At 39.0% G+C, this 22234-nt stretch overlaps 1 protein-coding gene across 1 annotated transcript; it reads left to right on the top strand.

Annotated features, from left to right (window-relative positions):
- The first annotated feature begins 245 nt into the window (after window positions 1-245).
- Window positions 246-14123, top strand: LOC102219929 (E3 ubiquitin-protein ligase RNF38-like). The gene is made up of 12 exons (XM_023328888.1): window positions 246-1561; window positions 6130-6182; window positions 6327-6508; window positions 8214-8616; window positions 9649-9789; window positions 9920-10108; window positions 10958-11119; window positions 11214-11314; window positions 11414-11495; window positions 11580-11701; window positions 12049-12148; window positions 13164-14123. The coding sequence occupies exons 1-12, from the start codon at window positions 1273-1275 to the stop codon at window positions 13224-13226; spliced, it is 1887 nt and encodes a 628-aa protein (XP_023184656.1). The 5' UTR covers window positions 246-1272; the 3' UTR covers window positions 13227-14123.
- The last annotated feature ends 8111 nt before the right edge of the window (window positions 14124-22234 follow it).

The following is a 22234-nucleotide window of genomic DNA, read 5'->3' as shown; positions in this document are numbered from 1 at the left end:
TGCCTGAGGTTTTTCAGACAAAAGTAGTCGGCTTCGATAAAAACAGCCCAATTCAAAATAACACATGAAGGATTCTGCATGCGAAAAATGTAGAATCATGTATATTTAAGTAATTAATCTCTTATTTATTCCCCTCCATTCAGTATAGTTTGAAATGTTCCACAAGGGTCTGTGCTGACGAGCTCCATGAGTCTCTGCTATCGATTGGTCGCGACTTGACAGAGATGCGAGGCTCCCATTGATTGATCTCCACTCCACTCCCCGCTGACCAGAGAAAACACCCGATAGCGAATGCGAGAGGGGATTTAAATTAGACAAAAACCGTCCGCTTTAGTTGACGGACGAGGCTGCCCTTTGCGTTCTCATGCGGGTTGGTGTCGTCCGCGGGTTCGTGTGTCGGAGGAACGGCTCAGCGTTGGCGCAGGGCGACGGTAGCTGGGCTGTAATGTCGGCAGCGTTGGACTTGTTTTCCCCCGTAGACCTCGCTTCCTGTTAGCCTCGGGCTCGCTGGAAAATCGACATTATGTTAATGACCGAGCAGGTATAGTTAGCCAACACAAAAGAGGGGGTGTAACTTTGCTGCCTGCGATAGCCAGTCCTTCCACCTGACTTCTATTTTTCCTCACAAATCTATGCTGATAACTTTTATTTAATGCCGAGTATCCGGGTTAGTTTGCTAGCGCTCCTCAGCTAGCCATCTTTGCTCGGGTTGACGGCTTGAAGTGTTGAACTTGGTTGGGTTTTTGATGACAAAGAGCAGGCGGTGTTAAGTTGATGTTAAATATACGCGTTTGGAACGGGCTCACTCGTGTAACCAGTGCCTATAAAATACTTTAATTTCTTGTAACAGTGTTCAAAGCGAGAGACAAAAGGAAGAAAAAGGATTGTTCTGGTATTGAGGAACATGATTGATTTTTGTTGATTTTTTTTTTGTAGAGCACAACACAGAAACTGTATTACTTTAGATATTTTGGTTGCAATCGTGTAAAACAAATAAACTGAAATAACGTTTTTCCACACAGTGATAGCGGATGGAGCAGAAGCAGATTGTGTCTGCATGCTATTTAAGGGCTGTGCTTCCCTGAACCTGCAGCTTCCAGGTTTATTTAATTTAATTAAATACTCATTTAAATGCATCAGAAATTGCTAAGAGTATTGGACTTCTCAAGTAATAGCTAGGTTGGTCGCGGAGAAGCGGTTGCATCTAGTCCACCTCCTCATCCACCCATCCATCCATCCATCCATCCACCACCGCCCACCTCCTCTCCGGCCATGGACCCCCCCAGGACTCGGTCGCGGTCTCGATCTGGCTTCTATCATTTCTCCATGAACGGCAGCGTTGGAGGCAACGACGGGGGCTTGATGAACGCCAGCGGAGGAGGGGTGAGCTACCCGCCGCCGAGTAACCCCGGCTGGGCGCCGCACCACGGAGGACGGAGCTACCAGGAGAGCCAGCAGCAGCAGCCGCTGCCGCCGCCGCAGCAGCACGCCCAGGGGAGCTACCTGTCCGCGGGGTTGCAGCGCCACTCTGCACACGGAGCTCACAGACACCCCGGGGCAGGTAAGCAGGCTTTAGAATAAACGGGGCCCACATCCAGGGGGGTAGATGCATAATTACACACTCACACAGGATAAACCCCCCCCCCCCCCCCCCCCCCGAGGGATGCAGGCAGACCACTTGCAGCTTTATCAGGCTCTGAGGCATTTAAGTAAAAGGTTTTAGTGTTTTCACTGCCAGCTGAGCATAGAGGGGCCAGCTGCATGTTGAATGTTGTGGTGGAAGTTCAGCTGTGAAGGTTATACTGATCTGAGAGGTCAGAAAAATAAGGCCAGGAAGATTTCTGAAAGCCATTGTTTTACTTTTACAAAGATTTGTTCCAGAACAAACAAATGTTAAAACCCCATAATTGCTAAGTTTAGAGTGCCTACAGGCAATATAAATTAGACTTTTAAAATGTAGCATAAGAAATGCAAAAAGTTTCTTTTTTGTTAAAAAAAAAAAAACAAAGTAAAAAAAACAAACAATTATTCAAGTCATTTATTTATTTTGGTCAAAAAATATTTTAACGTGTTCTCAGTGGCAAGACCCAAATTGTATTTTGTCAAGTTTACTAAATGAATCTACCCAGGTTAGTTTGTGGTCCCATTTATGCAGAAATTACAATCAAAAAATCTTAGTGAATATAAGCCAAACACTTTGTGTTGTATGTAACATTTTCCATTTTAAGAAGATTTCAGTATAATCAAAGCTATTCCATTTTTTTTTTTTTTTTAAAGTTTACATCTACATTAACTTTTTTGTGCTGGGCTCCCAGATTTATATTCTTCTTAAATTGGAGTCGTGTGCCACACAAAATCGAGTTCTTTAATTGACCCCTGTGCTTCAGTACAGAAACCCTACTTGCATTACATAGCTATAATGCTGCACTTGTGAAAGCAAGTCTGTTAGGTTCTCCTTGACAAATTCGACGCATTCAGAAAAACAAAACAAAACAAGAAAAAGTTTGCGTTTGATGCCCAAACATCGTGGCAAGTGGCATAATGTTCCTGCAAATTGACATCCTGGAACAGCTGTTTCCCAAACATCATGTTAAAAGGTCTGAATCTGATTTCTGGATGATGTGAAATGTTCGGGAAAAACTATTGATCACTTTCATCAGATGCACTGACAGTTCACAAGCACATCAAATGACACTTGTTGCCCACTGGTGTTTGTTACTTTATACTGCTCAAACTTTTGGTTAATTTAAAATTCAAGGAGCACTCTGCTTTTAATAAAAGTAGAATATTAACTTAGACCTGGTTATTTTAATTATTTTTTAACCTTCAAGAAACAGAATTGCTTGTTTCTAATTAGTCAATTTGGGTGCAATAGACGCATCTAAGGAGAAAGTTGGCTGTTTACAGATGCTCATGTTAGCTCTCATCTGTTTTCACATGACTTTTTAATAATTTGACCCATAATATGTTTTTTTTTTCTACTTCCAATTTACCGTGTGGGTAAAACCTGCTGCAGATTTCTTTTTCTGCTTCGTGATCCAAGCACTTGGCTTTGAACCATAATTAATGACGTGTTATGGCCGGATTCTGCGATTCTTTTCACATTTTCCACACTGCTGGTCGAGTCTGGATTAAGTGGTAGTTAAGTGTTTTCTTTTTAAGATGAAAGAATTAAAAAGCATGTACTTCTGCAAGTTGTGTTTTGGACTGAAAATCCATTTTCCATGGATGACAGATGAGTGCCTTTCCCAGAGTTTTAGATGTCCCACAGAAAGCTCCCAGTCAGTCGACTCTAAACTCATGATGTTCTGATGCAGAGCCCTTCAAATCCTTGAAGCAGTCGTTCTAAACAGTTTAAAATTAAATCATCTATTGAATGTTATTTTTTTTATCTTTTTTTTGCTAACTGCTGTGACTCCAGCTGACTTGTGTGTTACTCTCAGTTGAGTGTTTTAGTCTTTTCATCCATGACAACTAATGGTGTGAAAGTTAGATCCAGCAGCCTTGAAGCTCTGAGTTGTCCTGAAGTTGTCAGACTTTGCCATAGCAGAGGAAAGTAAATGTTTTGAAAAGCACAAAAGTTTAGACAACGTCTATGTGTTGTTCTGTGAAAACGCAAACATTGACTGCCATGTCAGATTTATCTCTGTTGACTGACGAAAAAGTATTTATTCACAACAAAAATGAATAATATGAATAAAACGGATTTTAATATCAAGCAGCAACCAAGATACCCTTATTTGTTTTTGCCCTGAGTTTCCACTTCAAGGTTCAGCAAGTTTTCCCTGCTGACCTCTGGAAAGTTGCTAGAGAAAACTTCTGCAACAGCAGACTGGATTTTATCAAAAAAGGGGGAAAAAAGCTCTGAGATGGATTAAAATTTAAGCTTTCGATAAAACTGTGTCGTATTAGCAGCAGTGTCATCAAAAAGCCAAAATGCAGAGTCGTTTTCTAATCTTGCAGGTCACAGGCAGTTTTCTGTTAGGGTCTTTTAAACATGCATGTTGTAAGCTCTCTCTAAGCAACAGTCTGCATATAATGAGTGCGAGCAAAGACTATTAATGCTTATTTGGTTGTACGTTTTGGCATTTTTTGGTATCCCTTGGCGTCAATTTGTGCACTATAGGACTGAGCGTACTGGGTCTGGAGCATGTGGTTTCACAGCGCAGCTTTAATAATCAATGTTGCATCCCACCCACAAGGACTGATAACAGAACTACTTTTAATTGCAACACCACATTACTGTAGATGGATTGCGTCTCTAAAAACAGCGCTTCTTTTAGTGGTTTAACATATAAAAGCTAGTTGCAGTAAGACCTGGCTCGGTTTTTGATCGTGTTTGTCTGGAAAGGGAGTAATGGTGTCTGTCTTCCCTAGCAACTATGCTTGAAGGAAACAGGGTCATGTCTGCTCGCCAGTGAAACCCGTCCATTCTGGCTTGAAATCCCTTCTCCTTTTGCCCTTGGGATGAATCAGCACAACTAGACCTAGTTTTCCATAAAACAGGGTGTGTTGGGATCTGGGCAGTTTGAGATGTAACAGAGGAAAAAAAAATGGCATGTTAGATGTATAAAAGTACAGTGTATTGGCCCTGCTGTAGTTGTCATGACCTACTGACAGTGTTTGAGCTGTCCTTATCTACAGAGGTTGTATGACTCGAGAGTGATGTCAGAAAAACAAGAAAATCAAAGGGGTTTGTTTAACCCAAAAGGTTTTTGGTTTAAGGCAGGCTTAGAAGCAGGAAGGAATAAAGGGATGAGTTTCTGCCCTATTTTTGGTGACACATAACCTGTGTTGTTTTTTCTTTGTTTTTTTGTAAGGAAGAAAATGTTTATCAGTTTAGGGTCATGCTCAAATGTGTTCGTGCTCATGTTGCATCCACACTGCACATGTCATATAAATAGATGAGAGAGAACCCTTTCCATAAATCTGGGTATTAGGTTCAGTGGTCATATTCTTCTTTGTTATTATGGTGATGGTTTTATAAAATGTTATTGCCAGGGTAGAAGCAGGACGCTTTCATGTTCTCTGAAATGAGAAAAATAAAAATACTCATTATATTCATTTTTTAAATGCAGCTTTAGAGCTCTTGTTTTTTTTTTCTGGAAAACAAAGTAAATGTCATCTAGATGGATTTTTGGGGAAAAAATATTAAAATCTAGAAGGTTATCTTGTGTTGTATAAAAGAAGTTAAAGAATTGTTTTTACTGCTTCAGTATTTCTGAAGGGACCTTGTTTGCTGCTTATTGTGGAAAAATGTTGAATGATAGGGCTACGATGTCCATGTATTTACATAAATGGTTAATAGTTTTGCTCAGGGTGGCTTATAGCCATTATATGAGCTTAAAATCATTATTTATGGTAATAGCTGTTATTATAGTTACAGTAGTTGTGGGTAAAATGGTAGTTTTTGAGCTCTAGGTTAAAACTATGTTGTGATTGATTTGTTGTTGCTAATGTTTTGGCTTATTAAATGTTGACCATGATCCACACAATTAAGAATATGTTAAGATTTGCATCTATTTTCAATTTGCATCCTTTGCTTAGCTAGCCTGCAGTGTAACCAAAACATATTTAGCCTACAAAGCTTAAACAAAAAAAGTCAACCTTGCAATTTGAACATCTGATATAAACAAATGAACGACTTATTTGCATAAGTAAATATTGTAGTAAGTTTCTGCCTGGTCTATTGTAGATGACAAACTTTAACTTTAGTAATAAAACTGTAGAGAGTTGTAACTAAAACATACAGAGTTTGATGTGCTTTTTCATTGATGCCTGTTTGTCTTTACAAGCTTTTTGTGTTGAATTGGAAGAATATGCTGCAGAGTTGTTCTGTGTCTTTGATTTGTTCTTTACATCAGTAAATAGTTTTAAATAAAATCTGACTTTGTGAACTCAAAATTATAAATCTTTATCAAACATCTGTCACCCGTTGGCTGCAATGGGTTCGATCACCATATTGTTTGTCTTTTGACATACATGATGACCAACCTTCTTTTTGTTTACTGTAGATGTGTTGGCTAAGCAAGAGACGCTCACTGTTTTGTGATGTTGTTTTTCTCAGCTTTGTTTTTATCTGATGAAGTTGTTTTGTTTTATAATTTTTTTTTATTCTCTAATCTGCAGGAGGGTTGCTGCATTTTCATCCAGATAATGTGTGCAGTGATGATCGAGACAAAGTAAGCATCAAAGTCCATTACTTCCTGTTGTCCCTGCTTTGCTCCTGGTTTGAATAGAATTTGTATTTCACTGTTTACTCAGTCCCATGCGTCCTCCCCTTTTTGTGTCTGCTCCCTTATTTATTCCCTCTCCTTTATGTGCAGATGGAGGACAGCCCAAGCCCCAAAAGGCAGCGTCTTTCCCAGCAGTCCATGTTGGACCTCGGCTCGGCTCCTCCCTCCACTCCTTCCTCTCCCATTCGGCCCTGGGAGCTGCCCCCGAGCCGAAGGCCGCACCCCCACTACATGCCAGAGAGATGCCACACACCTGTCAGAAACCGCCGCAGGTATGTTTGTGACACAGTTCCCTTGCAAGTGCCATCTAATGATTAGAATAGTAAACAATAAAAAGAAGAACAAACACAAAAGGTTTGCATGCTGCAGACTGTCTCTTATGGTTCAGTATTTGCACCAAGGAGGGGTTTTTATCACTTTGTTCTTTGTCAGAAGTTGTGAACCCCCCCCCCCCACAGTAAACATCAAGTCTTTAAATATAGACAGGTGTGATAAGAGACACATAAACAAGAAGAGAAACATGAATGTATGATGAATACGTGTTCAAATTATATAAGGTGCAAATCTGCACATAAAATGTGCCATAATTAAAAGCAATTGCAGATTTTTAGTGAAGTTTTAGTATATGAGGAAAGCATGAAGAAAGTGCTAGTGATTTATTTATGCTATTTCTTTTGTTTATCTCAACCTAACCAAGATAATTGAATAAATTACAAAATAAATTATTTGTTAAAGATACCTGTGAGATTTTTTTCTTCACTCCATAGTTTACATTCGATCATGTAAATTGAATTAATGGCTCTTTGTTTCAGAGAAGTCACATTCAGCAGTCCAGCTTTGTTTAAGGATCTCTTGGTGTAAAAACTTTGTTGTAAAATCCTGTTTAGACCTTGTTCTGCTGTCAGTGTCCACATTTTTAATTAATTGATTCAAATGAAGAGGAAATGAAAGCTCTGTGTGCCTTTTATGCAGATGTTCTTGGTCCAATTTAGATTTTTATCTTTTTGGATATCATAGCAAACAACGTGAATGTATTTTTGGTAGCATTTTATGTGATGGACCAACATCCATTAGAGAAGCCTGTTAATTGATGTGAAGATGAATGAAGCAAAATACAAGGCACTTCTAGTAGAGAAGCTGATAGTCTGTAAAATACTGACGTCTAGAATGAACATCTGTCTGTCTGTATGTGTATGAAGCCACATACATTGGCACACAGAGACCAAAAATGTCAACAAACTACCATCATAAATAAGATTCTTTCTTGTGCTGTGAGCTGTTCTCGCATTGTGTTTCAATCACATAATTATATTTAATTAAATGATGAGTTCATATCTAGGTATTCTGTTGAGGTTTTAAAAACATCCATGTTTTGGGGATGGATATTGTTACAGAATCGGTTGTCTGACATTTTGAAGTAGCTTGGAGGGTTACAGTTCTTGTAGGCTAAAGTTTAAATCTAGTGTGTTTGTGTGCACTACGGTAACACTACAGCAACAACAAACATCCTGGCATCTCAAACGCAAGCAAAGATGCCAAGAGGATGTTGGGTTTTGTAGGAAGAAACTATGTTTGAAAAAGACAAACGGAAGAGATAAATGTCTTTTTTTTTATTTTTAGAAGTCCAACTGTGCACATTTTCAGACGTAAGTAGGATTGAAAAAAACCATTGGGAATTGCTTGAACAAAAACTTACAATAAAAAAATGATGTAATTTTCTTTATAATTTTTATCATTGAGTTTTCAGATTATTCTATATTAATGTCCAGATTTTGACATTCTACTTTATAGCACAACAAAGTTTTATAGCTGCTTTCTGTTTTTAATTTTACATTTGTTTACCCTAATCAGCCTAAAGTGTTTCTCCCTAAATATTCCAGGTTTAGCCAGAAATTCAAGTTAAAGCATTGTTTTGTAGTTTATCAACATGGCTCCTTTTGCCTCTTCTTTAGTTTTTCCTGCTGTGTTTCTCTCCAGTCCTCCAATGAGACGCCAGCGTGGCCGGCGAGACCGTCTGACCCGCCACCACCACCACTATAACAGCAACAACAATCACCACCACCATCACCACCCAAACAGCCACCACCATCACCACCATCTTCACTCCCACCATGGCCCGTCGCCGGGACATCAGGACGAAAACTACCGCCACCCAGCTCCTCCTCAGGGTTACCCACCCTACAGCCAGCAACCTCCCCGAGGGCTGGGTTCTGGTCCCGAAGACCGTCCAGGTTACCATCCCCCTAACCCCTCCCCGAGGCCCCTGCACCAGTCACCGAACCTGTCGCCCAGGCTGCTGCACCCTGGAGCCCATCCGCAGCACCCACACCCCCACCCGTCCCAGCAACAGAGCAGTGGGGTCCTAGACCTCCAGGAACAGGTGGGCTTAAGGGGAATCAAGCAGATTCAATTGATTTTATAAAGGTGCAGAAAAATGCAAAGAGAAGATTAAAATAAAAATAACTGAAGATCAGAAGCCAGACTTGCTTTTTACAGTGCAACAAATGTATGTCTAGATTCGCAGTAATCCAGGTTTAGTTGATCCAAATTTTCTTGCCGTTTGTCTGCTTGCTTTTAAATTGGGTATGTTGGAGATTTTTTGAAGATTATTCACCACGTATAGCAAATACTTCAGAATTGAAAAAGACTTTTTGATGTCAGACATCGTCTAGGACCATAGAAACCGTTTTTTAAGCGAACACTTGCTTAGTAGGGCTTGTTTTCTGGCATATTTGTTTTTAATACGTGTATAAACTAAAGTTAACAAGTTTTCTCTTAAAGAAAGGATCTTGCCCTGTGTAACAATTGCAGATGCTTGATTGGTAATTTGCAGGTCAAATAAAAAATCATAATGACTCAAAACTAAGAACTGCCAACATTAAAATCTGTATACAAATCAACTGAACCTTTGTTAAAGAATAATCTGATACAGTTTAGGGACATTTGCTTTTAAGGCAACAATGAGAATAATCTTAAAATACAGAAAAAGAAAAAAAATTCCTTCATGTTTGTTTGGATCCAATACCACTAACTCAAAGAACCAGCAACATTTTCCTAACTTGTATTTTTTTTATCGTTCTTAGGAAAAACTAAACATAGTCAAACAAAAATCAAAATGTCCTAAAGTTTCTAAATTGGCTTGAATTTAGAGATTTTGACAAAACTTAAAAACTTAAATCCTCACTTTTTTTTTTTTTTACGTTTCTGCAGAAACCCGAGCACATTTCAAAGCATTTATCACAAACTGAAAGACGATCAAAGCTGCAGCTCAGCTCTGTTTTCCATTTCAAATAATATTGCAGTTGGAGCAACAAACAGGAGTGCTTCGCTTGTTGGCAGGCGGTGTTGTGGGCTGCTCAGCTTTTAATCACTGTGTGTCCCCAAAGTTTTTACATTTTCTGTTTGGTTTCAGGGTTCGGTTCCGGTCTCATACCCGGTTTCCCCTCCGGGTGTGCCGCCCGGCCTGCCGCCTCGCTCTGCCCCGCAGCAGATCCCAGCATGCTCTGTGGTTTTCAGCGGGCAGCACTATCCCGTCTGCAGCGTCCCTCCTCCTGTAAGTGTTTGGTTTAGGTCATTTTAGTTCAACATTTTCTCAAGCAAATATTTTCTCCACATGACATTTTTGACATTCTTCAGTGAACATTCTTCACTAAGTAAGAAACGTCTTTTCATATCTATGTCAGGTTCTTCAGACTTGTTCCGTTCAGCATTTGCCCATGCCCTACCCATTCCCCTCGTTGCTGTCCAGTGACCCGACCTTCTTGATCCCCCCTCCTCACCTCGCCCACCCTCCAACGCATCTCTCCCACCATCCGCCTCACTTGCCGCAGCCGGCGCAGTTTGGACCTTATCCGGCGCAGCAGGCTCGATCGGTGAGTAAGAAGCCTTGCAGTCGACGGGCCGAAGTAATCTTTGTTCACATCTTTTGTGAAACCGTTTGGTAATTGCCAAACGCTATTTGTATCAAAGTCTAAATGCAAAACAATGTCTTTAGAAGTTAAATGAGAGAGATTTAAGCCCTGTGGTGTCAAATGTCGCTGTTTGGCTGGAAAAAAAAAATCTGTAAATTTAAAAACTTTTTGAAGCTTCATCTATTAGGGACATCTCTACTCATTGCTTGAACATTAACAAAAAGCAGTAAAGCTGTTCCTTACTGTGTGAACAAAAATATGATCGTTTAAACTTCTAATTTATTAATAATTTACAGTTGTGTAAATGAACAAGGAGCAAAATGGATAAAGACTTGAATTACAGAGTCTTGTCTGATCAAATGGATCAAGATTGTTCAACATGAATGTTGCTGATGCTGGTTGTTACAGAGGCAGATAGTCTTTCTCTTTTTTTCACACTTGCTGCCACTCATGCTGGACACATTTTGCTGGTTGTGTTTTGTAATCACAATTACTATGTGGGAAGGTTATATGTGATGTAATAGTGTCTAAAAAGACATTTGCTTAAATTAGCCCTTAATTTTGAAAGTTGGAGAGGAGTTTGTTAATCAATTTTCTAGAAATTTTGTGTCTAGATCCCAATTATTTTGTTTATATTTTGTCAGATTTTTTAAAAAAATGGTAAAATAATTTTTCAGCTTTTTTTTATACTACTTTCCAAGATTTATTTTTGCAGATTTTTAATTGTTTTGAATTTATTTTCTGTGAAAGTTAGATAAGTGAAATGACTGTTAAAAATGCTTTTATGTAATACAGTTTTGTCCTCTGCAGCCTTTACAGAGGATAGAGAACGATGTGGAGCTGCTGGGGGAGCATCTTTCTCTGGGTGGTGGGCTCCACTACTCCCCCGCCGCACACCCAGCCCTGACCCCGCACTCGACGCCTCTCCACTTCCTCTCCCACGAGCCCCTGCCACAGGAGTTCTTTGGAGTGGTGAGCCTTGAAAAATAAATGCATTTTAAAGCTGAACATTTCTTCTTTCTGTGTGAATTAACTCCGACATGTGTCTCGTTTATCTTCTCTGAAGTCTTATCCAAACTTCATTCCTCGGCGTCTCCCAGGACGGCGGTACCGTTCGCAACAGCTTCCACCTTCGCCTTATCACCCCAGCCTCCTGCCTTACTTCCTGTAAGTTCACTGGGAAGCTTGCCAACCTAAAAAAGCAAAAATAATTACAGTTTCATAATTTTGTCCTGATGACTTTTTAATTGATTTCTCTTCGCACAGATCAATGCTGCCAGTCCAGCCCACGGGTCCTGCAATCAGCCTGGAGCTGGATGTAGATGACGGAGAAGTGGAGAACTATGAGGTTTGCTTTATGCCATTGTTATTATTTATTGTTGCCAGGTGCAGACTTTTTACTCTTTCGTTGTTGCTGATGCTTTCCCCAAAGGCCCTCCTGAATCTTGCTGAGCGCCTGGGAGAGGCCAAGCTCCGCGGACTGACCAAGGGGGACATTGAACAACTCCCTTCCTATCGATTCAACCCAAATAACCATCAGTCTGAGCAAACACTGTGAGCACTGCCCTTTCAAAGCACCTTCACATGCTGATAAAAGCCAAATATTGTTTTCTTTGTGTTACAGACTTCAGTTTATAAATGATAGCTTTAATCTTCATGTTTTGTGTGTTTCTCTAAAACAGAAGCATCTAGAAGTTCTCCATACTTGGTCTGATTTTGTTACTTTAAGATGACTATAGATATCTATCTGCTGTTAGAATGATGTCTCCTAAACAGACAAGGTCTCTTCAGAATAATGTTCTCGTTCTTTAGGTCAAGCACAAGCTTCTTCAATTTCTGCATCTTTACACAGTAGGATTTGTGTGTTGCAGAACTGTCATCTAACACAAGTCTGGTTACAGGTGTGTGGTATGTATGAGTGATTTTGAATCCCGTCAACTGCTGCGAGTCCTTCCCTGCAGTCACGAGTTCCATGGAAAGTGTGTCGACAAGTGGCTGAGGGTGAGTTGGCGTCCCCTGAGTCTAGGAGCAACTCTAAACCTTTGTCTTTATTGATAATCATCACTTGTATAAATGTGCAGGATTCAGGTTATTAGAAAATTAGGTCCTTAAAAAAACGATTCCGTCGAAAGGTGAGCTTACTGAAAAGTATGTCCATGTACTGTACAGTATGTATCTAGACTTGGTTGTGGCTCCTTTTACTTGAATGACTTTATCATTTCAGTGAGGCATGGGTGTTTTCAGGCTGAGCCTCTGAAGTGTTCAGGAAGTATTGGTTTAATAAGCCTTCAGTTAATCTGTATTTTTGGTTCTGGTGTTTGTCATCTTTGGGGGCTTTAGGTCAGGTCAGTTTGTGGCCAATCAAGTTCAGGGTAATTAAAGTAACTATTGGTACTTTTTCCAATGTAGGCAGGTTCCTGCTGGAAAGTGAAATCAGCATCTCCATGAAGCTTGTCACCAGATGGAGACATTGAGTTGTCTTGCATGTTCTTGTAGATTTATTGAACAGAGTAGTAAGAGGTAATCTCAAACAGATGACATGTCTTCTGTTTGACTGTGCAAACTTCACATTGGACCTCAAAAAATAGAAGCTGTACCTCTCAACTTTTTCTAGGCTGTAATTATCTCTTGTGTTCCTTTTTCTACCAGAATGCTTTTCTTCTCTTCCACTGTCCATTAATGTTCTTGTATTCAGAGTTCTGTAGCTGTTATAGCGATTACGTTTAGGATCAGAAACTGTCTGCTAAACACCTGACAGGTCATCTATCTTCCCCATGATTGTGTACTATACATCATAATATAGCTGTAATATGCAATTCCTGTCTTGTGTTATATTTATCTTTATGAAATCATGATTTGGGCTGTGTCAAATGAATCTGTAACTTTTAGCCAATATTCTAATTTCTGGTGAGACATTTTAATTTGCCAGTGAATTTTTGCGTATTTTTATAAAAAAAAATTGCTTCAGTGTTGCTGCTGAGAACACTGTTGCTAATATGAAATGTCTCCTCTTCAGGCCAACAGGACGTGTCCAATCTGTCGAGCCGACGCCTCCGAGGTCCAGAGAGACTCAGAGTGACCACAGGAGGGAGCCATACGCTTCCTGCTGTTGGTCTAACACATCTAGCACTGCCTGCTCCTGATAAATTGATGCACATCTGCATTCTCACACACACAGACACATACATGTTGGTGGAGCACTTTATTCCCCATAGTTGTTCCTTCCTTTGTTTAAAATATTGCATCGTACATGTTTTCTTTAATACGATAACTTGTCACACTCCTTTCCTTTCGATTCATGCACACAGGTCCTCACGTTTAAGTGAATGACCCACCTTCCTGCAGTACTGTGTGTATGTGTGTGTGTCTGCGTAGATGTGTATGCACCACAACTGTGCAGACATTTGTCAGCTCTGTATTGCAGGGCTTCGGTACATGTTGTCAGCGTGTGTTTGTGTGTGTAGGTGTGGGATGGATTTTAGGGATCCTGGGGCATGCACGAATTGTTCTTCTGTATTGGACAAAAGTAACAATGATTTTTTTTATTTTTCTTTTCTTTTGCTCTTATGATTGACTTTTCTTCCTGTTTTTATATGTTTATGCACTGTCTGTATGCATACTCAGTGTGTATGTATGTTATAGACTTTTCTCTAGTTTGACACTAAGGGTCCATGCTGCCACTGTATTTCTCAGTTGCCCGTTTGAAATATTATTACTATTATTATTATTATTATTATTATTATTATTAGCAGTACAACTGGTTGTTTTCCTGCCTGAAAGTTACCTCATCATTCTGTTCTAATTACAAATGCTTCATAGCACCACTTTGACATTTAACAGATATATTTTCCTTTCTTTTCAAAGAAAACGTTTGTCTGTGGTTTTGCAGTGGCACATGTTACATATATCTATATATACTGTAAAAATATATGAATATCTATATACCAAATAAAAGGCTTGATATGAACTTTTTAAATATTGTATTTTGTAATAATTGTTTATAAGTAAGATTGAGAATTAGGGTGAGAAAAAAAGATGCGGTTTTGTAGGGCTAGTTGTCTTCATGTAAATAAACTTGAAGCTTATGCTGCATTCAATTTGTACTTGGAATTTGGAAATTCTGACTTCATAGTCGAAAAAATCAACTGGAATGCTAATCAAAGTCGGGATTTACACTATGGCTGCTCCTCACATCAACATTACTAAGATGTAGTAATGTTATTTTACAAGACTCTCATACAACTGTGAGTCTAAAATCAAATGTTACATTTAACGCCTGCCTGCAACTATAAACTAAAATTAAAAGTGGTGTTTGCTTATGAAATTTAAAGCTTAACATGGTGTTTGTAAAAGGTACTGCAAACGATGTCAATGGTCGTGGCCATTCTGAAATCCAGACTTAATTCAGGCTAGAGGTAAGTTCTGAATTCCGAGGTTAATGGAACGCAGCATCAGAGCGGACAGATTTTATTGGATGCAATAACCTTATTGACCACTAGATGTTGCCACTGTTATGCATTTACCAACTTGGATCATATTTTTGCTCAGAGAAAATTGGTAAGTAATGAGTAAAATGATGAAAAATAGTAAGAACAGTAATGAGGTTTTTATTATAAACGCAGCTGTAGAAACATTTAGCAGTTGTAACTCAGTGACTTTGTTCAGTGACTAAGTTGCATTGTTTTGAAGGAATCACGGCCCTTTTAACAAGATTGCAGCAACGTACAGAGGTTTCTTAAACTACCACGCTGTACTAATTTAGCCGAGGTCTAAACTTATTTTGTTATTGTAAAGTCCTGATTCCTCTGGATTTTCATTAATTGTTTTTCTGCTATTCTGTTCATGATATCCTGCTTGGAACATTTTGCTACATGATATATATATAGTTTTGACCTAAATTTCAGTGCACATTTGGCTTCATATTTAACTCTAAGCACTTTGCTTTGAAGAGAAGCTGAAGTTTAATTCAATAACTTCAACTTCCCCTGGCTCGTTGGCTCCAAAAAAAGTCCAAATCATCACCCCTTCACTGCATCCTTCACAATTGTTTCAGCTGATATGCAGTGATTTTTTGGGGGGTATCACTTGGTGTGGATTTTTCTCTCCTGGGAAAGATTGGCAAATACTTTAAAGAAGGCAATTGATCTTTCTAACTGAAGAAGAATTAACTTAGAAATTGCCTTGTGATGCTTCACATTTAATCTAAGTTTGTTGCTCATGTTCTTTCTTACTAGAGCAGACATTTTTCATGCTCCACCCCAGGAAACTACCAAAACCAATGTAGAAGTGGTGAAATTTGCTATTGATCAGTGATTAAGATGCTTTTCTGAGCAGCGTCTAGTTTCTTTCTTCAATCCAGTAGAAGCAGAAGCTTGTACTTAGTTTTTTAATGCAGTATCAAATCCAGTTTTTGTTTGAGGTTAGACTTAAGTCATTTCAACACCATGTAACCTAAGAGATTGTTGTTCCTTTTAAAATGACGGCTCACTGTTGGTGAGATATTCTTATGGTTTACAGTGACAGAAATGTCAGCATAGAGTTTGTGCACAGATGAGTCGTCCACCAGGTCTCCCTGCAGCAGTGCCGTTGTCCTGTGCCTTCTGCTGATGAACAGCATTTGTATTACTGTACAAACCTATGAAATGTTGTTTGTTGAAATTCAAAGGCCAGGTGTCACCTCTAGGCTTTCATGCACAAATGGCCTCATTTTCACAAGTGGCTTGCCTGGGGCTGATTGAGGCACACAAAACACAAATGTCACTGTACTTACAAGAGCACACCATACAGAAAACACCAAGATAGAACTAGGATAGTATAATCTATTTTTGGTGTCACAATTACGATTTTGCATTATAACCACACATATATTGGATTTAGAGGTCAAGATCTAGAAAAGATGGACATATTCAACTTAGTAAAGCATGTTGAAATTATTTTGTTTGCACACAAATATTGGGGTTATTAATCATTATTTTTTATTTTAAGCCTACATCTGAATGTTGTGCATTTTTTCCTCACCAATATTGAAGCAAGTCTCAAAGCGACACCGAAAACTCTTGCTGTCAGGTCTGACACCTAAGTTCTTGGTTGTATCATAACATTTTGGTGTTTGCATAGAAGACTGTTCATGTATTCATGAAAGATGTAGACATTGGTATAAATCAAGCTCTAACAGTCAAGTTGGGACACTGTTAAATCATGTGTTGATACCAGAATCAGTTATTGTAAGTGGCTGCAGAAGCTGCTTTTGCTTCCCAACACACAGGGAAAAACACTCACTCCTCTGATGAAGCCTGTTTTGCACAAATAAAATCAAGTTTTCCTTGTGAAAGTAGTTACACATCAAACACTAAAAAACAATTGGTCTTTTCTGGACATTTTTTTTCTTCCTATCAGGGTTTCACAGATCATAGCCATATTAATTCAACATCATCAGCCATGCAGTGGCCATACAGTGCAAACTGAAAACTTCCAGCTGGTGCTGCTTTTGTGTTTTGATTGCCTCTGTGGCTACCAATCTGCGCTGCCCTGGGGAGAAAGCCGTTTCAGTCGGTAAAATAATTCGCAGTACAGAACATAGTGAACAGTATCTTAATCTTTGCCAATTAATTTTACATTGAACATGGACCTTTGCCTCTAGGGAACTGTTCAGATCAGTTGAGTAACTTTTAATTGTCACTACTGCTTCACTAAATTTGGATGAAAAGTTGAATCTTACATCCCTTGTACGCCACATGTGACAATGCTGCTACACGGCTGCTTCTCAAACATAACCAAAAACAACTTTTACTAAATCTCATGCAAAACAATGCAAACACTCTGTGTGCCCTGATAAAGATCCACCTTCATTTGAAGGAAACAGCTAAACTCTGTCAATTTGACCTCCTTAATTTCAATACAACTGCAGCGTTTAAACCAAAAGCACAAAAAAGGGATGAACACACCATATTTGAAAGAAGACAAGATTTTATGTTTCACAAAAGTTGCTTCATTTTCTGATACTTAAACCTTGGTCCCAGCATGAATGGCATGAAAAGCAGCAGTGTGACAGCAGCTCTAAATTTAAACTTTTTGTTTAATGGAATGAGGAGCCTCTTTTTCCTAACCTGATGAGTCACTGGTTTTTTTTGGGTTTTTTTGCGTTTTTTCCACCCGACTTCTAGCTTCTAGTCCCCAGTTTTCTTTTACTAATGCATCCCCTAACACACCATGATCTTCTGCTCCATCACCTCATTTCCTGTTTTTGCTCTTTCTCCTCAAACACCTCTTTCTTTTCATGTAGTGACCTGGCTCTCCTTGCTCTCTTCTTGTCTTTTTATGTATGCATCCTCCCTTTCAGCCTCCTCTGCCTCTTTGCTTCAGCCGTGATCACCACCCACTCCTTTAACCTGCTTCCGCTGCACTGAAGTGGAAGTGATGGGGGATTTCTGTCTGGAACTGGCGGTGCAGACATTTCCGGGCACAGACGCAGCTTGCCATGTCTTCCCCATGTTTTACCCAGACATAATATTATATTTCTTACTGAGGTTGTTCAAAGCTGCCCACCTTTAACAGAAGAAATTAGCCAATGCTGTTGCTAAAAAGATTCAATTCGATCCCATATTTATTTGAACAATTTATGCAATTGTGAAAGTAAAACCTTGGAATATCTATAAAGTACACAAATCCATTTTACACAGTCTGGATTACATTCCCCATGTTTGTTACAGCTACAAAACATTTTAAAATGCATCACATCTGATTTCCTCATGGACTGCTTCGCCTATTTTTTATTTATTTTCCACAGCTGAGCTTTAGCACCCGAGAGGAGTCCCAGTGGTGAAAGTTCTGGTTTGAATGTTCTGTTTGGTTGGTTGGTCTCACTCTGGGTGCTTTTGTGTGTGAGTGTGTGTGTGTGTGTGTGTGTGTCGATGTCTTGAGGCTTTGCGCCAACGACTGATGTGTTTCAGACAGCTTGTCTAGCAGTGACAGAGAACAAGATCAGTTTTCCCCATTTATGTCTTTCAGTATCAGATTAGAAAGAGGGAGAGAGGGCATCACATTGAACAATTATGTAACCAATGAACCCAATAATTCTTCAGAAAGCCTTTATTCTGTTTACACAAGCAAACATTTTCTTTCATCAGTTCAATGGATATTTTTCAGAGCATTGAATCATTGTCTGAAGTTATGCTGTTAGTAGTGTTCGAAAGAAGTGGTAGATTTGTGTTTGCTATATTCAGAGATCCTCGATATTCTTCAGATATTCCAAAATTAACTTAAAATTAAAAGCATTCACATTGAAATAGTCAGAGTCTGAGTTTTCAGGCCAATTTTTAAATTATAAACACAAAAGTTTACATTGCACATTAAGCCGATATCTCAACATTTACCAGGCACTTAAACGGAAACAGGACAGGCTGTAAGGATGGAGAGATCGAAAAACAAAAAAAATGGAAAGATGGATGGACAAAGTATGTCTGAATACACAGATGGATGACAGGATAAAAGGCTAAATGATTGTGTAGATAAATGGATAGATGTAAACAGGGTTAGATGAATGCATGGGCACACAGAGGAACAAATAGAAAAACTAATGAATGGAAGGACCTGATGCACAAATACATGGATGATTAAATAATTGAGAGGATGAATTAATAGGTCGATAATCTCACACGTAAAAATGGATAGATGGAAGAATAATGCGTGGATGGATTCAGGACAAAACTGATATATATTTTATATATGCTTTATATATTTCATAGAAGAGATGGTTAAAATTTTCCTACAGTCTCCTCTCTTTTTTGTACTCAACTTTTATTGTGTATGAAGGAAAAAAGGGAGAAAAACTCTGCTTGTGTGAAAGTGGGAGAGCATGTGTGTAGTGTGCAGACTGTCCCAGGCTGACAGGGTACACGGCTTCTCCATCCTGCTGTTATATAAAAGCAGGGCAGCAAGCTCTGCCTGCCTCACGTTTATTCACACATAAGCGGGTGTGTATTGGCACACTCTGCGTTTGCCTTTCTCAAAACCTTTTTTTTTTTTTTTGTAACTCTCCACTATCAGCAGGGTAAGGCTTTGAAATGAACACTTCAGCAGGGCATGGCAGGTCATTCCCTGTCTGTCTGTCTCTGAGTTAAGCCTGCATGTTTTTTTTATTTCATAGGGATCTGTCTCTCTGAGGCATGCCATCATCTTTTTTTGGGTTGTCAGAGGACTTCACTGTGGCTCGTGGAGCATGAGGTGTGTCTCAGACAGGTGGAAGAAGTATGTGTGGAGTGGAAAAGTTGCGGTGCTTGCTTCCCTGTGTGGGAAAGCAGAATTGGGAAAAGCTTTGAATCTAACAATGCAATCCTTTCTGTTTCTGATATGCTACATGAACACATTGTGTGCTGCGCGATACACAGCGGGAACATGGACAGCAGGAGCCTCTGGTCTTCTTCCCAGTCTGATGGATAATTCTCTCTCCAGGGAGCTGGTGTGAACCACAGAGAGATGAACAAAGTTCATTAAGTCATCTGATAAGATAAAACCCCCGACTGTTGCTGTCCTTTAGAGTGAAAAACACAAACAAAAGCTCATTTCCATTTCTGAGCAACCAGCATGCATTATGTATGGATGTATTTTGAATAAATGCATTGATTAGAAAGTTTAAATGGGAAAATAAACTTAGAAAACGTTTTTGTTTGGTTGTTATTCTTTAAATACTTGGATCAAGTGTGAGTTTATTATTTTAACTTATTTCTGATTGTCTTTGCATGTGTCTTTTCTTAGTTAAGTACCGTAATCAAAAGAAAAAAAAAAGCACACTGTTTTTTAAAATTTAAAAAAATTTATTTATTTTTTTTTAAAGTCTGATTTTTTGCACGCTGCATGGCTTCATCAATGTCTCCTGCTCCAGGGTGAAGGGGTGAGTTAAAAACAACACCATCATTGACAAAGCAATGAAACTGGTTACTTGTGATTTTTTAAAATGAAGTTTGATTAAAAATAAATTTTGAACTGATATATCAGGTGCAAAAACACAAAAAAAGAATATTCCCTATTGTTAAGAAATGCAATGGCTGTTCAAACTTAAAAAATTTGAAAGCAATCATTACTTTTCCTTGTTTTTATTCTTTTGGTTGGTTATGATTCAAAGATTTTTTCAATCCATCATTGAAAAGGGTGAGCACAACATGTAGTACCATGTTACATGAACATTTGTTTGAGGTTGATTTTTGTGCTAGGGTTTATATTTGCTCAGACCATCATGTCAGATCAGGCCATGAACATCAAATTTATCTCTTTGCTGAGGTGATGAAAATAGAAAAATATTGTGTTTTTGAAGGAGGGTTGAGAAAAAGGTCAAAGCCAGGTAAGTAAGTTAGTCTGTGAAGGCGATGAAGACAACATTCATAGATGGATTTCTGGAAGAAAAAGGCTAAAGCTGCTGGTGTTAAAAACAAGTTACGTAGCTTTTAGAGCACACCACCCTTTTCTTCTAAAAGCTAAAATCAGTTCATAAATCTTTTTTCCATCCATCCATCCATCCATCCATCCATCCATCCATCCATCCATCCATCCATCCATCCATCCATCCATCCATCCATCCATCCATCCATCCATCCATCCATCCATCCATTTATCCATCCATCCATCCATCCATCCATTTTCTTCCGCTTTATCCGGGGTCGGGTCGTGGGGGTAGCAGCTTCAGAAGGGAGGCCCAGACTTCCCTCTCCCCAGCCACTTGTTCCGGCTCCTCCGGAGGAATCCCAAGGCGTTCCCAGGCCAGCAGAGACATAGTCCCTCCAGCGTGTCCTGGGTCTTCCCTGGGGCTGGGAAGAGGCCCCGGGAAGGAGGGAAGGACAGTCTTTTTTATGTGATCTAATTTTATTTTACACTAAAATTTTGCTCTTAAAAGTTACTCTTGCTCTCTCAAAACATCCATTAGGCTCAGAGGGATCTCTTTCTTTAGGTGTGTGCGACTTGTATACCTCTGTTTTGTGTGCAATCTTCTCAGTGACTGTCTAACCGTGGCAGTGGATACTTTTTATCTTAAACATGACCCTAACATAAGTGCAATCAAGGATATTGATTGGAACAATATTCTTTATATAAAAAATCATGCTAACAGATTTTACCCACCCTACATTCATAGATCATCCTATGACTTTACTTAAAGAGCTGCAACATATTTTTTGAGCAGCCACTGAGAAAAAGAAAAAAAAACATTACTAGAAGAGAAAGTCTCTTTTTCTTTTTTAATGTTCTGACTTTATTACAGTTATGTTTACAGTAAGACTTGGATTTTTCTTGTCCCTTTAGTTTCTGTTGTCTAAATCAATGTTTGGTTTATTGAGTTAAAGTAAATCTCAGCAGATGTCTGCTGGGAATAAAATGTCAGATGATGAAAGATCTGTTTCTCTGGAACTTTCCACAAAAGAATCACTTTCTCGGAGATTTGCTGCTATACTGCTATGGGAGAGATATTAAACAAAAATACAGTAAGATTTCTGGTTCTAATGTGATAATGTGAAATGCTTCAATGCACGGTAATACGAATAACAACCCCCAAGCCAAAAAGTGGTCAAGTTCATCAATTCATCTGTACATAAAATTGGTTCAATTGTGCATCTTTGATTGACCTTCTCTTGACCCGTAGTGTTGTTTTACTTCCCTTAGGCATTTGTTCATGGCTGTTGTATATTTAGCTGTATCCAATGAACCAGCTGGCTGTTTGAACGTTTTGCCTGATGTTTCCTTTCTGCCTTCTGTATGTTTATTTTTTGCCCTTTTTTGAGAGTAAATCTACACGTTACTTTTGCTGGTAAGGTTAAACAAACTTAAATCCACTTTAAATTCTGCAGCTATTTGGTCTTTCAATAATATACTCTTCTACTTAAGATGGAATATGTTGGAGCTTTTATGCTGCTGGAAAATGTAAACTTGGTGATTGTGTGAAGAAAGCATTATTATAAAAGACTGATCTTATTTTGGATACTTTATTAATGTTAATCCAACAGCCCTCAGAATCTGCATCATACAGCTGCTCTGCTGGTTTTCAGCTGGGAAGCTGCAGCAACCTTTCGTGCTCTAGCTCAGAACTCTTCCATCGGCCTTGTG

Source organism: Xiphophorus maculatus, chromosome 23 (genome assembly GCF_002775205.1).
Source record: "Xiphophorus maculatus strain JP 163 A chromosome 23, X_maculatus-5.0-male, whole genome shotgun sequence".
In the NCBI taxonomy this organism is placed as follows: Eukaryota; Metazoa; Chordata; class Actinopteri; order Cyprinodontiformes; family Poeciliidae; genus Xiphophorus; species Xiphophorus maculatus.
The sequence above is the reverse complement of the archived record's forward strand: the minus strand, read 5'-3'. Positions and strand labels throughout refer to the sequence as shown.